We start from the raw sequence: 16379 nt of genomic DNA, 5'->3' as shown, positions 1-16379 counted from the left end.
AACTGTTAGAAAAAGTACGTAGTAATTATAGATGCACATAACAATCAGCTTAATGTTTCTTACACTGAAAAATCAGAGGTAAATGAGATGCATGTTTAATAAATTACGACGTATTTTGATCCAAAACTATGCAAACATGAGTCGCAACGTAAGGCCAATTTGTTCATGTCTACAGCAGTTGGACTCATTAGGTACTAGTTCAGAGGTAATTAAGGTGTGAATGTGTTACGTGGAGCTTAATTAGCTAGTCTTTAAGAAACTAATAGATGCCCGTTAATGTTAAACTAAGCCGAGTTGTTAACATCCCCAAGTTGGCAAGTCAACCAGGAAAGGCGTATTAACATCTAATAGCTAGACATGCTAAATTAGGTTGTCTTCAGTAAACTAATAGACATGTTCTCATAATAACATCCCCAAGTCATCCAGGAAAGGCATTATATAGCTAACAGAGATCTGCATCTTCCTCCTCCTCATTATAACGAAGTCAAACATCCAGCCTCCTCATTTTCCTTCATCTTCTATATTCAATGGCTGCCTCTGATTCCAGGTCTCCTCTTTCTCTGTCTCTCTCTTTTTGTCTCCGTCGAAATACTATCATGCATGTGTAAATTATAATCTGGTTGCTTGACCGACTATAGTACTATATTTTACTTCTTTTATATGATTGTTTGTTGTAGAGGAATTTTGTACTGTATATAGTATTTCAAGTTATGCAATGTTTAGGGACTTGATATAAGAAATTTTAAGGGAAATGGAGCAAATATAAGAAAATTTGAAACTTCTGTGAATTGGTTGTTGAAAAGAAGCTTAATCATTTTTGTTTGGGTGTTCCACTTGTAAAGGGTGACAGTGAAAGATGTTCCAACTGATGAGTCTTGTACCGAGTTTATCCTTGTTCGTCATGGTGAAACTGTATGGAATGCTGTTGGAAAAATGCAGGTGAGGTCTTATCTAAATTTTATATTCCTTTAAGTGAAAAAGTTCATTAAGAAGGTAAATAGCAAATTATTACTCGGTACTCAGACTTGTAATTCTATCTGATATAATGATCCAGGGCCAGTCAGATATTGACTTGAATGAGGCCGGGCGACAGCAAGCTGTTGCAGTAAGTTTTGTAGTTATCTGTATTATTGGTCTGTTTGTGTTCGATAACTTCCTTGCTCACATAATTCTAATCATCTTTGTTGTAGGTTTCTAAACGCCTTTCAAAGGAGCCTAACATATCAGGTATATACTCATCTGATCTGAAGAGGGCACTAGAGACAGCTGAAACTATTGCAGCTGAATGTGGTGGGCTTGAGGTGAGTTTTTTTTTTTTTTACTCTATGGACTTAATCAGTTTCACTGTTTGTTTTCAGTTCTTGATTTTAGGATTAAAAACTCTGTATGCCAACAATAATCAATAGTTGACAGTAAAAATCAGTAATTCAATATGAGAACGAATAAACTTAGTTGAATCCTGCTTGTATCTTACTCTGTTTCAGGTTATATGTGATCAAGACCTGCGGGAAAGACATTTAGGGGAGCTTCAGGGAGCTGTTTATGAAGAATCAATATACAAGATTTACCCCAAGGCTTATGAAGCCCTCTTGTCAGGTGAAGAAATTCCGGTATGTATCATTTCTTTTTATCAATAGAAATTATGAAATTATCTTCTATCATAAAATTATTAGATCTCTGCTGATATGAATAAAGTTGATTAATCGATCTTGTATGGAGTAGCATAGCATATGTATCATGTATAGTAAATTAAGCAGCAGCATTCATCTTTAATTGAATCTCTGTTGAGTTTAGACTGACATGTATATTTATATACTTCTAAGCTTTTGAACTTGTACATCTATGGGGTGGAGGTGAAAGTCATGATCAACTGTACATGAGAAGCATAGCTTCACTGCAAAGAATTGCCGAGAAACATAGAGGTATAGTTCCAAGTAAACTTTTCTTGTAGACTTGTAGTTATGATGTTGGAAGAACAAGCTAAGCAGCTAATATGTTGACACTGCAGGAGGGCGAGTGATTGTAGTAACACACGGAGAAGTTATAAGAATTTTATATAGGAGAATTTTACCTTTTGAAGGCCTTCCTAGAATATCTAACACATCTGTAAGTGTACTTCAGTTGTCTGAAGGAGAGGCTTGGTCCTTCAAAACATGGAATGATGACAGTCATCTCAGAGAAGCAGAATATCTAGAATCAGCACTTGGTGGAGGAGCGCGAGGGATTGCAGTAAAACATAAGCTGTAAATTTTTCAATTTTTCAATTTTTTTTTATTTTTTTATTTTTTATTTTTTTATTTTTTTTTTTTAAAAAAAAAAAATGAGTTGTTTCATTTGACTAATTATGGTGGACTGAAAGAATTTGGTTTGTTAAAACATTAAATTTCAAGAAAAAAAAATGTATTACTTCATTTCTGTTGGTTCTATATGTCCTAGTTTTCCAATCTGTGATATGGTTTGCATTTCAGGAAGCTTAAGTTAGCTGTGAATTTGTGATAAGACTGTTAAAAAGATTAATAAACTATAAAAAAAGTATATCTGGTAACATAAACCAGAATGAAACAAAGGTATGGTGTTTAATAAAACACATTAAACACCAAAACTAGTCTGTTAAAATCATTCCAAATAAACACAAAACTAAATTACACACTTCTCAAAGTGATTTCTCTTATTTATTGATCTATGATTACACAGCTTCATATGTTGGACTTCACCCATTCTGCAAAACATTTTAAACCCTTGTTATGATATGAGGTGAAAAGTTTAAAACTTGTAAAATAGTATGGTCAATATACTATAAAACAATAAATAGAAAAAATAAAAACTGTAGAATAATCGATATATTAATGGTTAAAAAGTAACCATTATTTTGAAAAGAAGAGAATGAGGGATAGCTTAAGTGGTTAGAGCTCCCCTTCCGGTTCCAGGTGATCATGCGATCGATTCTCATCACTCTCCCTTGTGGCTCTCTAAAGGGCAAAAAAAAAAAAAGTAAATAAATAAAAATAAAAATAAAAAAATTGAGAGAGTAGTCAATACAGTTTCCTACAGTCTTTTCTATATTTTATTTCATACCCAACATGTTAAAGGACAAAAACACATATTAACTCATTGCAACTCTTAAATAAGTGAAAGTTAAGACATGGAGCAAACATTACGCGATAAAGAGAGTATGGCTTATCCCTTAATGGCCATGCCAACCAATAAATGATACGTACATTATTAAAATAAAATTTGAAAAAAAAATGCATGAAGATCAAATCAATCATATGAATTAATATATTAATCACATACCTGCTTGTAGTACATCTGATGATATTGCCTCTGCCTTAGTAATGAAGCATTAGGCAGCATAGGCATCGACTGCAAGGGCATAGACGACATAGTTAAACCAGCACCGTACGATGATGTCGCCCCGACGTTATCAACAAACCCTCGCCCTTGATCATAGTACAAAGGTACAACCCCGGGCATCGAGTTCATATTATACATCAAGTTGCTACCTCTGCTGCTACTACCACCCTGGTCATCCATTCTAGTACCACCCATTTGATGACTACTACTACTACTAGTACCGCCTTGATTATCGAGAATTGGATAATTAAAAGGCACTAGTTGGTGGCAAAATTGTTGATAATTATAATTATTGTTGTTAATAGGATAATTAAATGAGGTCAATTGATTAAACCCTTCAACATAAGGGAACCCAATTTGATGACTAGTGATTGGCGTGGGCTCAAGGTACGGTACCAAAGCCGCGCCTTCATGATTATTATTACTCTTAATCAACGAAATCTTTTGCCTAACAAACTCAATCTTCTGATCTAAATGAACAAGCAATTCCATAAGTTGTTCAAGAGTAAGCCCATCAAATCTAGAATCCCAAGAAGGGTACTTAACCAATGCATTCTTATGCCTTAGTTTGGACAACTCTTGATCCGCCTTTTTAGTCCATTCATCAAACATGTCATACAAGTTAAGAGACCTTTTGTACTTCTCCTCATTAGGAATCCTAACGTACCTATCAATCATCTCTCGAGCAACCATCGGATCGGTTGCTCGAGACAAATCCATAGCATTAGACTCCGTTATGATGTCCCCTTTGAAAGCATAAACCTCAGCTTCCGAGGATTGCTTCCCTTCTTTGTAATTGTAGATGATTATGCAAACCGGTACATTGCATAAAATCGATAACTCGTGTGCTTTCTTAAGCAATCCTTTCTTTCTCTTCACATAAGTAGTGTTCCTTGTTTTTTCCTTGACTATGAACTCCATTGCTATTTTTGCTCTACCCATATTATCCAATTAACTTTTTTTTTTTTTCGAAAGAAGAGATGGATGGAAAGAGGTGTTGTAATGAATAATGTAGATGGTAATTATATATAATGAATGAATGAGAATGAAGGTGTGTAAGAATTTAAGTTGGCTCTAGCTAGTACATTTAATTAAGTTAATTGGAATCTTTTTATACGTAATATACATTTACATGACAAAAATTAGGAATTAATATTAGATGCACGTATTAACTTCCTTATTTGAGCATAATAGTATCTTCCAAATTTATTCCAATATTTTCCAAATTAATTCCGATATTTTCCAAATTTTACCATTTTTACACCCCCCCCCCCCACACACACACACCACATATATATATATATATGATGCATGGGTAGGATGTTTCTCATTTTTTTTTCCTTTTTTTATTCTTTTATAAGATTTGAAAACGTTTCTTCTCAAAAAAAAAAAAAAAAAAAAAAAAAAAAAAGAGTTGACAACAAGGTTATTTTGTTTTTTTTTTTAAAAAAAACCAAGGCTATTTTAATTTTATAATATTCTTCTATACAATAATACAAAAATTCCAAAGTCAAACCAATAAAAACCATCAAACCAATAAAAACCATCAAACCAACTAAGAGCATCTCAATGGTGTTAAATTAGCTTGTCATGCCATATATGATTTCAAGCAAAATCACTTTGTAGCTATTTTATGCCCCAATGATTAGCTAATAGCTTGCTATTTAAATAAGCTTCCATTTTCGTTCTTGGTTTGCTCTTCGCCTCTCGCTCTTTTTCGTAGTTGGGAAGAGGGAAGGAGTCTAAATCAATGGACATTATTGAACCATCATTGATGGACGTTGCACATGACACGATCAATTCGACTCAAGGTCCTTTGCTAATAGAAGTAGCGAAGGAAAAGGGCACTTTCTCAATTAGCTTTATTAATTTAATAATTTTAATATATTAATTTTCAAAAATTTTGGAAACTTTTTTCCTCAAACAAATTAGCTTATGGCCAAGCTAATTTTATTTTTCAATGGTCAAGCTAGTAGCTAGAGATTTTTTATAATTACAAGCAAGTCCCTAGCTACAACCATTGGAGTTGCTCTAAGTATAAATTGTCAATTTTTTTTATTTTTATTTATTTTTTTGTTTTAATAGACACCCTTGAGCCTTTGAGAAAAGTCATGGCCTACTAAGGCACCTTCAAAGCCTCGTCCCTGAAAGAATTGTAGATGGCGACATTATATTTCGCACATAACACACTATTATCAACACTCGAACATATACGTAATAAAAATATTCCGTATTATTTATATTGTTAGATCATAGATTGAGCATATGATATGAAAAATAAAATAAAATATTGACGATAGATAATCCATGTACAGTTCCTTGAATAATTACAAGTAAATGTTACATTATATGTACTGTACGTAATTATGAAAATTGCAATTTAACTTGTGTAGATACAATTCATGTTTATAGGACCAACAAAAATCGTTAAAACAGTTGCTGTCTAATAAGTACGTATTAACTCAAACTTGCATGTACTTTTAATAAATGCTCCATCCAAAGGGGTAGTTCATTGGATATTGATCTAAACAAGATGAGGAGACAGGAAGTTGTTGCAGCAAGTTGATTATATGAAATATTCTTCATATTATTGGTCAGTCCACTTGTATTTAATATTTTTAATTCATCACATAATTATACTATATAATATATTCCTTATCTTTGATCAGATCATATTATTGTATATATTCAGGTTAGGTTGCTGATCGACTGACCATCAAGGGAACCAAATATACGTTCATCCAATTTGAATAAGATAGGGGGCAGGGCCATACAGGGGCCGGGCCTTGTTCCTGTTTAAATTTTCTATCCATAATAAGTTAGGAACACATTGCTTTCGTTCAAGGTTAAGTATATATGTATTGACATAAATTTTAATTGAGATATATTTTATTGTGGTATCTTTGTGTATATATTACGAGTAGCATATACTGTACTTGTATAAATTGGTACGGAGTATATATTTTGATATGGTATAGAATATAGATTGTAGTGTCATATGCCCCCTTGATCTTAGGCGTGATTATAGGCTTGCGATATAAATATACTGAGATTTTTGTAAATAAGAAAGGTAGAGGCCTAGAGGGAGATTCAATTCATTAAAGGAAGAATGAAACGAGTATGTAGCTAAATCGACGTAGTACATTACTTTCTTCGCGGTTGATACTTGATCGAATGCTGATATTGTAAGAGATAGAGCGAGTGGTTGTCGTAGTAATGGGTTGTAACTTGTAAGAACGATGTAGTTGTATACAGGTATATAGTAACATAGAATGAAGTACATGTTATTCTAATAAGCAATAAAACAGAAATGACTTATCTCTTGATGCGTGAACCAAACTGACAATAGCCGCGTCGTGGAGAACCACTGACCTAAAAGACGATTCCGCGCTACCTTCCGGTGCAGTAGACTAGAAGCGGTCGCCCTCCGGGATAAGCACGACGCCGGAGTTTATGTGCACTCACAAACCCGACTGGAATTCAGAATATTTGCCCTGAAATCAAGAACAGTGTTTAGTATTTTAGAGAAGAGAGAAAGGTGCAAATTTTTGTGTATTCTGACTGGAAAAAGCAACGAATATTTATAGGCAGTAGAGGGAAAACGGGAAGCATAAAACGTGGGAAGAATCTGGCTAAGAAAATGACCAGATTAATTCGACGACTGATTTAATTCCGTAATCCCAACAGTCAGAAAAGAATAATCCCAACAGACAAAAAAAAAATATTCTGTTTAACAAAGAAAGGGAAATAAAATTTCTCCAAAAAGATAACAAGGACCCAACTGGGAAGAATCTGGCTAAGAAAATGACCAGATTAATTCGACGACTGATTTAATTCCGTAATCCCAACAGCCAGAAAAGAATAATCCCAACAGACAAAAAAAAAAAAAAATTGTTTAACAAAGAAAGGGAAATAAAATTTCTCCAAAAAATAACAAGGACCAACGCCCGCGCATCGCATTCCCCAAGACCCGAGCCGAACCAGCTCGGCGCGCGCGCACGTGTGTGTGGAGTAACACACACCTCCCACTCACCCAAGTAAGTAATGTTAAGGCACTACAATATATAAACATAGAAAAAACCTCATTCCCCAACCAACGTGGGACTTTTCCTCTCAATTGTTTTTCTCTCTCTCTTTGTTTTTCCCAACTCTTGTTTTATATCAAGAACTTCCAACAATACAACCTGGTAAAATAAGGAACACATCTATAACGAACTAATTACTCACTTGTTGTTAGATGGAGACTTGAATTGTGGTCCATCAAATCATGAAACTCGGATACACGTTTTTAACAATCGGGTTTTGGTGGAGGAGGTTCCTTATTATATATGCTAGTGCCTAGCCCATGCTTCAATTCACTTATTTGGATTGTTGCATTATTATTGTAATTCTTGTTTCTTACTTCCAAAAAAGTTTCTTGATTAAGAATTCTCAAATTTTGAGAGCTTAACTTGTGGGGGCCTGGGGGGCATTTACTCGTTGATTAAAAACTTCAAAAGTTAAAAGTTGTAGCTGGGTTTTAACAATTGTTCAAAGAAGCAATGCATAACCTATTTTGTCATAACTTTATGTATGATACATTGTGAAATTAATATGAATGATGGTGGTAGACTGGTGGTGGCGATTATTATGACAGTTTTGTAGTGAAAGTGGTGGTATTAAGGTATGTAAGTAGAGGTGTCAAAATCATACCCGATCCGAAACAGACCCGAAAAATATCCAATTAAGATTTCGATTCACGTGAACATAATAATTTAGAATGACTCAACTTTAAAGATTGACCCGACCCGACCTCACCTGATCCGATCATCTGAATTGTTGACACCTCTATATATAAGTGGACTAGTTGATTCATAGTAGTAGTACTGCCGGTATGTATATTAGTTCGTTGTGGTTGATGGTGATATAAAAACGATTTGTGGAAGTGGTTTTGTTAAGAACAAATTAAATCTATCAACTATATATCCTTCATGGACGAAGAAGATGTTGATGTTTAACAATCATGTATTAATAAATTGTGGACCAGTTTGCTTATAATCAATTAGTTTTAGGATAAGCCTGTATTTGCTAATTTTATAGATTCGTTGAAAATTCAAAATTGATGCTAGATTGGAACTTCACATAACTATAGCATTACTAGTTGAGATGTAGATGATAATGGCATAAGCATTAAGCGTCGTATGATGAGAGGTAAGATAATTTTTGTTTCTCAAAGGTAAGATCACAATTTTGTCTTAAGAATACTATTGCTAGAGTTCACTAGATGAAGCGAGTAGTATACTTATGAGTTGTGACAATTGACAAGTACCCCAAGCCACTTGTACCATAATAAAAACAAGTTCAATTAATTGTTTAATAACGACCCTAATAGTAGTATGATTGTTATGTTAGAGAAATTAGTGGATAAGAATTGAGATTGACGACAAACAGAGTTAGTAATTTTGTGTTTAGTTTTTGGCGGGAGCACTGTGTTGCTGACCTATGTTAGGACATGAATGACATCATAATTAGAATAAAAAATACGGAGTAGAAAAAAAGAAGCCAAGGAATATTGAAAAAATGACAAAAGCGCACTATCTTAGTGGGACCCAAAAGCTATTAGACAGTTGGTCTAAAGACGCGGGAATTTTACCGGTCTTGTCAATGATCATTTGTTGGTTGAGTTTTCACCTCCGATCATCTCTCTACAACCCCACCAACAATAATACACAATACTCTCTAAGACTAACTACGCTTGGACTCACAGGCCACTAATTTACAGACTACTTAGCTTTTTTGCTAGGAGAAGAGAAGATGAATATCTTGTTAATTGTTTAACTACTCCCTCACATAATTCTTCCTGTCGAATTAAGTGTAACATTTAAATTTGCATGATTCACTATACATTCCGTAGTTATTTCTTGTATTTGACATAATATCTATGATTGAATCATAATATAAATTATAAAATTTCTATTTGTATGTTTGTTAAATATATACTTGAAACCAATTTATACTAAGAATAATTTAAATTACAATGTTCATGATTATATTGTTATTGAAAAACAAGGTTTTCTTTTTTATTTGCACTATGAGGCCACTATATATAAAATGAAAATAGGATAGTACACCAGGATGCACCCAAAAGGCGGAAAGAACATACGGTTGTTTGGCAAAGAACATACTGTGTTTGGCAAAGAACATATTTATGTTTGACAAAGAACATACTCATATATGTTTGATAATATGTTCTTTTATACGCCGTACTTATGTTCTTTAACATATGTTGATTAACACATGATTTTTGGGTTTCAATAATATAAAATACGTTCTTTGAATTTGGCTCGTATGTTTTTTAAGGTAATGAGTGACGCACAATTTTATTTTATTTTTTATTATCGTATGTTCTTTGAGTTTGATCAGTGTGTTCTTCGAATATGAATTATATGTTCTTTATATTATACCTTATGTTCTTTTAACCTATGTTATTTTGAATTTTAAAATTTGAAATTTAATTTGAAAATGAAATCTTGAATTTTTTTAGTTGAAAATATTTTAGAAGGAGAACTAAAATTATTATGAAAAGTTGAATTTTTGGAGAGAGAGAACTATTTTGGGGAAATGATATCTTTGGTAAAAAAAATTTCCGTTAATGTGTATTTTTTCATAAAATTTTAATAAAGTTTTTATCACGTTCTTTTTTTAATGTCTTTATATTTTTTGATAATGCATGTTAATTGTTAAATACAAACATGTTCTTTTTAAAAAAACCTAGATGTTCTTTTTCGACATCTAAATGTTCTTTCCGCTTTTTTTTTTTATTTAAGCGGGTGCACTATACTTATGGTGCACAGATCATGCATTATATATAGCTTTATGAATATTTAATATGATGCAAAAAAAAAACAAAAAAAAAAAAAATGAACTGAGAAAATATATACATGCGAAGTACAAAGTACTTCGTACATGGTTTACTCTATGAGTAAATGGCATGCATTATTTTGCTTCAACCACTTCTTTTGTTTTTCCTACTAAGTAAACACATCATCAACTTTATCTGGTGTATCTAATGTCCGAATTTTGCTTAATTAATTGAAAAGAAAGAAGTAGAAGAAACAACAAGCAAAACAATAAATAATTTACTAAATATATATATGAGGATGGATCATGCTTGTCGGTATAGTTAAATTCGTGGGCCATAATTGATAACCGAAAGGTAAACAGAACTAATAATATAATTCTGGTATAGATTTTGTTTCGAGGCTAGAGGGGTAACACCACAATACAAATAATGTCATTTTCTTGCAAACCCAAATTAATGTGCTTTATTCTTTGATTTTGATATCTCTTGTCTGTAGGAAAGGTGGGCTGAAATGGATGTCACTTGTAATAGATGGTCACTATTTGGCTGTTGTGCTCAAACTGATCGAAGAGAAAGGCATATAGAGCCGAGGGAGGCCGGGAGGATAACTACCGTGTAAGCGAGGAAGGGGGTGATGGAAATCTCCTACAAACACTTGTACTTACGTAGGGTCTCTTTATTATTATCAATGTGAGATACTCACATTTAATCTGATGTTTTATTGTTAAACACCTTAATAAGAAATAATATGTAAATAACTTTAAAATGCTCATAACTAATGTATGATCTGTATCAGATAAGTGTAACATAAATAAACAATAAATTCACAATTGATGGATATTGAATAATACTCGATAATTGAATAGGAAATTATAGATCCATTAAAAAAATAGGGGGCTTAATTGTAGCATGTGGCGCTTTGGTAACAACCTCAAATCATTGATCAAGGGGATCATATCAATTCTTAACTTAAGCCGGGATTAGCGACCATGCCTAACTAACAACCCAATCATCACAACAACAAGATTTACAAATACGAGTAACATTTGAGATGCTAGTACAGGTAAGATTCTGTTTGTCAGGGGGGACAATATAAAAGGTATGAGATGATAACAGATTTGATAATCCTCATTATATTGTTTTAGGATACAAGATATGAGTACATACAAATTTTGTACTTAGCGACCAACGTATTGTAAGCATTTTTATAACTTTGCGTCTTGTAGTATTTAGAATAACATTTTTTTTTTTCTTTTTTGCTGACAGCATGTTAAACAAGAAACTATATATATACGATTATTTTTCAATTCGAACAAAGTATAAATGTCAATTCTTTTGTCATCTCGAACATGTGATGATCAAATTTTTAAAATGTATCGGCAACTCTGTTTGTTTCTCTATAAATTTAGGTGATACGGGATATTTCAAAAAAAAATCGTGAAAAAAACATTGTCCAACAAATCTATTTATCCTTATCCAAGAAAAGCTTATAATACTTTTAGAATAGCTCAAGCTTTCAATCCTTGATATCAACCAAAAAAAAAAAAAAAATTCCTCTCCATTGCCAAAAGAAAAAACACACTGATGAGGGATGACTTCAAATTGTTATAAAGTGCTTTGTATCTTTTTTGGTAAATGGAGTTGAAATTTATTACAAACTATTTTAGCTAGTCATGGCTCTCATTTGAAACAAACCTAACTATTGGCTGGGTTGGTTTGAGGTCAATGCATGCTAATTGTTTAATGTCTTTTCTATAAGCATATATAACATAATCTCATACGAAGTAAGTCATAACATACAATTATAATTAGCATACTAAACAATTAGAGGAGAAAATTAATCATTCTAAAAGCTTATTTTATGCATAAATTTAAACAAAAATTGGTCCAATCCAAGACTGGTATATAAAGAGGTTTGAATTGGATCGAACAAGACCGATATATGAAGGGCTTTAAATCATAGGGAATAATATAAATTCATCAAGTAGTATTTCTTGATTGCTCTTTGGTCCTGAACTCCCGATCTACTTGGATAAATTTATTATTCTCATTTATTTTTTGAAAATTAGACCCTAAAGAAGTAAATTTTTGTCAACCCAACTTCACAATTAACATTACTTTCATGCAATGTTCTTAATTTGTTACGGAGTACTAGCTAGGTTTATGCAGCAGCCACTCTTGTCTTAGGATTTGGTCATCATGGTTAGTTTGGTGCGCATGTGACATTGATAAAATAAAATGGCCGGGCTCCTTAATAATAATGTCATCCATTAAAAAAGAGCATGCTACAAATATGAAAGGATGTGAACTGATTTTGTCTTACTATCGTACACTCTCTCGACTCTCAACTACTTGACATTATATGCATAGTACTACATTAATTATTTTACATTTTTACAACGCTTAGCTTGCTTATGAAATTTTGTCAAACAATAGCATGATTGGTTCATAATGATATCAAAATAACTGTTTCGGATGAGCTTCGGTAACTCATGTCTGAAATCGGTAAAATTTATCGTCTAACTGAGTACCTACACAATCAATGTAGATTAGCTAACTTTGGGGTGTGTCCGGGAATAACCGCTCTGATGATAAAGTCAGTCTCAAATTTATAAGAATAAGAAAGAAGATAAGAGAATTCTAGAGAGAGAGAGTATTTTAGTGAGAGAAATTGTACCTTATAAAGAATATATCATGTGTATTTATAAAAAGATAACCAAGTTTAGTAGGTACCACGTGTCAGTCCACGTGGCTTGCATGTCAAGTGAGTGGTGGTTGTCCACGTGGCCACCGTGTAATACCAATACGGGTAAGATGATGTTATAAAAAGCATTCTAAAGCCAATATCCAACCTGACTATACTGGAATCATATCGGCATCAGTATCATCCCGTACAATAACAATGCTAGTTTAAACCGTACTCGATCTCCAAACCACGTGTTGGCTATGAATTATTGAATTGTGTAGTGGTTTTATAAGCGTAAAACTCCAAATATTAAGTAGCTAAAAAAAAAAAAAAATCAAAAGTATACTTTGTGCGTCATTCTTTTGGAGACACAACATTATTTAAAAGGAAAAGAAAAAAAAACCTTATTTCCCTTATTTTACATATTGAAAATAAACTAAACCCAAACAAGCCATAAGAAAATTTAATATTTTTGCGTATCAATGAGCTATATGTGCATTATGATCATGCAATTGTGATTTAAATTTCTCTCATGTTCACAGAGGTGGTAACCAAGAGACATGTCTTATGGTACATTTATTACTGCTTGTTGATTACTCTACTAGATTTTGAATGGATCAAGTGTCTAACAATATTGTCAAGGTATTGTGTTCGTTGCTTCCAACTTTATCTTCTTTTCATTCACTCTACTTTATCATGGAATAAACCAACAAGATCAACTTTTACACTTAATAAGAAATTGCTCCTGATTTGCATGACCCCAAAAAATTAATTAATTAAATTAATTTCATAGTCGTTTATGATCGGAATTAGGTACATTATTCAATTGATTAATTATGTATTGCTAAATTTCCTTGATTAATAGTAGCTTCATGTATATAATAACTAAATAAGTTAGTAGTTGTAACAATAAATGATCGGTAGACATGCATGTGGTGGTTAGCTATTAGGGCATGCAGTTGACTGAAACATAGTACTATAAAGAGAAAATTTATAACTCTAAAAGGCGTTTAGCAACCAAGTATGGAAATCAACAGCCAAGTTTATAATCTTCACATGGTTCCGCACGGAATTGGCTAGCTAACACATCCGATTCCCTATTTAACCTTTGACACGTAGTGCATTTACTGATACGGATACCCTATTTAACCTTTGACACATAGTGCATTTACTGATACGGTTAATTTAATCAAAAATACGTCAATTCAAATAAAATGTATTAATTAAAATAAAACTAAGAAGTACGATTTTAGGTATACCGTGTAACCCCATAATTTTCACTTAGGACTAAGACACCACCTTGGTAGTTAGGCAAGTAGTCTTTTTCTATAAGATCGAAGACAAAATGGGATTAAGACTAAAAATAGGCCGAAAAAGGCATAATTCGTTGCTTCTGAAGTGGCAAATGGCATAACTTAAGGACGAAGCTGCTAAAAAACTAAGATACGTAATTTATAAAATTCCGGTGCCTCTATTTAATGCTTGCTTATCATTCATGTGATAGGGCGGCTCCTCATTTTTTGTTTGACAAATCCACTACCATTTCTTTCTCTATAGGTTTCTTATTTTAACAGTTGTAAATCTTGTCATTAAATTTACAAACAAAATCGCCTTCTTGTTTTACTTTTCATTCAAAAAAATAATTAAAGTAAATGAAAATGACCAGTAAATATGTGGAATAGGTGCTTATTTTATCATATGGTATATATGGTTGATTATATAATGAAATAATTAAAATATATTAGTAATTAAAATTGAGCATTTATAATTACAAGAAAAGTGGGCTTCGTGTAGAAGGAAATAACACATTTTTTTTTTTCAAACTAAATTGCAACAAAGGGAACATATGAACTCATACGGACATATTTAAAGGGTAAGTGAGGATGCCTGATTTATTATGTTTACCTCTAATTAGTTGGATTGTCTGAATTATTATTTCATTATCGTATACCTACTTTGTATGTACATATTTTTCACCATTAAGCATTGCAAACATACATGACTAGATTCACCAAGAAGTACATGGTAGAGTTGGTTGGAGATTTACCTTAAAATGTTGAGGATATGGCTTATGGGTTTGATCCCTACTAGAGTATCAATTGCGATTCTTGGGTAGGGCTCCCAGCCTTATATATCCTTCCCCCCGATTCCTAAAAGGCTAGTTTGTATAATCGTGTTGCTAGGCTTGCTTACATATAATGATATGAGAGATTTGGTCTAAAAAATCATTCTTCATACCAAAAACAATAACATGTTGATTTTTGATCAACTTTTATGTCTCCTCTTGTGCTTACAAACATAGAATTTGTTATTACCATTTAGTGGCTTCATTACGAATAGTAATGAGTTGGAACAAATTAATATTGTTATAACCCTCCATGTGTGCAAATTAATTTCATGTTAATTGGTGGTAGACTAGTGTCTACTCAAACATCCAACTAGCTAGTTGACTTCCTAGTAGATATTGCATATTGTGTTATTAATTATTAGTGGAATTAAAAAGGGAGCCATAATTTGGAGAAATTGGAGGTTGTAGTCGAGGTAAGCTTTTGCTAGCCACTTAGCCAACGCGTTATGATTGAGGATGAAAAAATGTCAAATTTAAGGGATCCTAAAATAAATACTATGAAAAAGTTAATTTTTGAGATCTTATTTTCTTCGCCTCTAAAATTATGCATAACAATTAAATTTGTTATATCTCTCAAAACAAATCTAAATATTACCCATAATTTAAAACAGAGGTAGAAACAACTTATTTACGGAGTCATATGAGTACTTCAAATTTAGTTTAAATAAAATTTGATATGAGTGAGTTAATACTACTAGCATTGTAAGGATATTGGTTCTTCCACGGTAATATTCGTGTGTGTAATGTTTCTCATTTGCAACAATCTTTTACTTCTTTTATATTTTCCCTAGACTATTTATTGTGGTAAGTGGTACCGATATTTATTTATGCAATTGTGTTTTGGTCAATGTTTTTGCCATTCGTGGATTCATGGGATTTTATACATACGGTTATAAATCTTATGATGGCTACGAAGTATGGAGTCTATGAGCACCAATAAGTCTATTAAGTCAACACTCACTAATCAAAAAGAGAAAAAGGCTGTATTTGGGAATAGTGAGAGCTAACAAACCCCGCGAAAATGATAAGATAGCAACTTTATTTTGCAACAAGGTGTAGCATCATAATGCATTGACTTCGAAAAATATTTAATCATTGCAATCTAGCCAATTTTGTCAAAAATTATAATCTATTCTAATAAAGAATGCAAGTCCTGTATCATTCAACAAAGCCAGCAACTTTTTTAATTATTTTTCATGTATTAAGAGTAATACAACAATACAGCTGCATATAAAATAAGTTTGTTAGAATTTTATTCTGTAAATGCAAGATTTAACGTATGAATAAGTACTATAACAAAGTAATTTTAATTCCCACGATATCAGATCTTGTAGAGAGACTAGAGACTATTAGAGTGCGTTTTATTCACT

At 32.5% G+C, this 16379-nt stretch overlaps 1 protein-coding gene across 1 annotated transcript; it reads left to right on the top strand.

Moving 5' to 3' along the window:
- The first annotated feature begins 527 nt into the window (after positions 1–527).
- Positions 528–2422, top strand: LOC145562949 (phosphoglycerate mutase-like protein 4). The gene is made up of 7 exons (XM_081623363.1): positions 528–547; positions 843–939; positions 1055–1105; positions 1191–1301; positions 1485–1596; positions 1824–1922; positions 2009–2422. Exons 1-7 carry the CDS (start codon positions 528–530, stop codon positions 2245–2247), a joined length of 729 nt encoding a protein of 242 aa, XP_081479489.1. The 3' UTR covers positions 2248–2422.
- Positions 2423–16379: the final 13957 nt, after the last annotated feature.

The sequence above is a fragment of the Chenopodium album genome, chromosome 10 (assembly GCF_948465745.1).
Source record: "Chenopodium album chromosome 10, dcCheAlbu1.1, whole genome shotgun sequence".
NCBI lineage: Eukaryota > Viridiplantae > Streptophyta > Magnoliopsida > Caryophyllales > Amaranthaceae > Chenopodium > Chenopodium album.
This window is presented reverse-complemented; position numbering and strand designations above follow the sequence as displayed.

Excerpts from the sequence above, each read along its gene's own strand:
- LOC145562949 (XM_081623363.1), top strand. The coding sequence starts at position 528 with ATGGCTGCCTCTGATTCCAG. Across the intron at positions 1,106-1,190 it reads GGCGACAGCAAGCTGTTGCA|GTTTCTAAACGCCTTTCAAA; the intron begins GTAAGTTTTGTA and ends TCTTTGTTGTAG. Across the intron at positions 1,923-2,008 it reads AATTGCCGAGAAACATAGAG|GAGGGCGAGTGATTGTAGTA; the intron begins GTATAGTTCCAA and ends TTGACACTGCAG.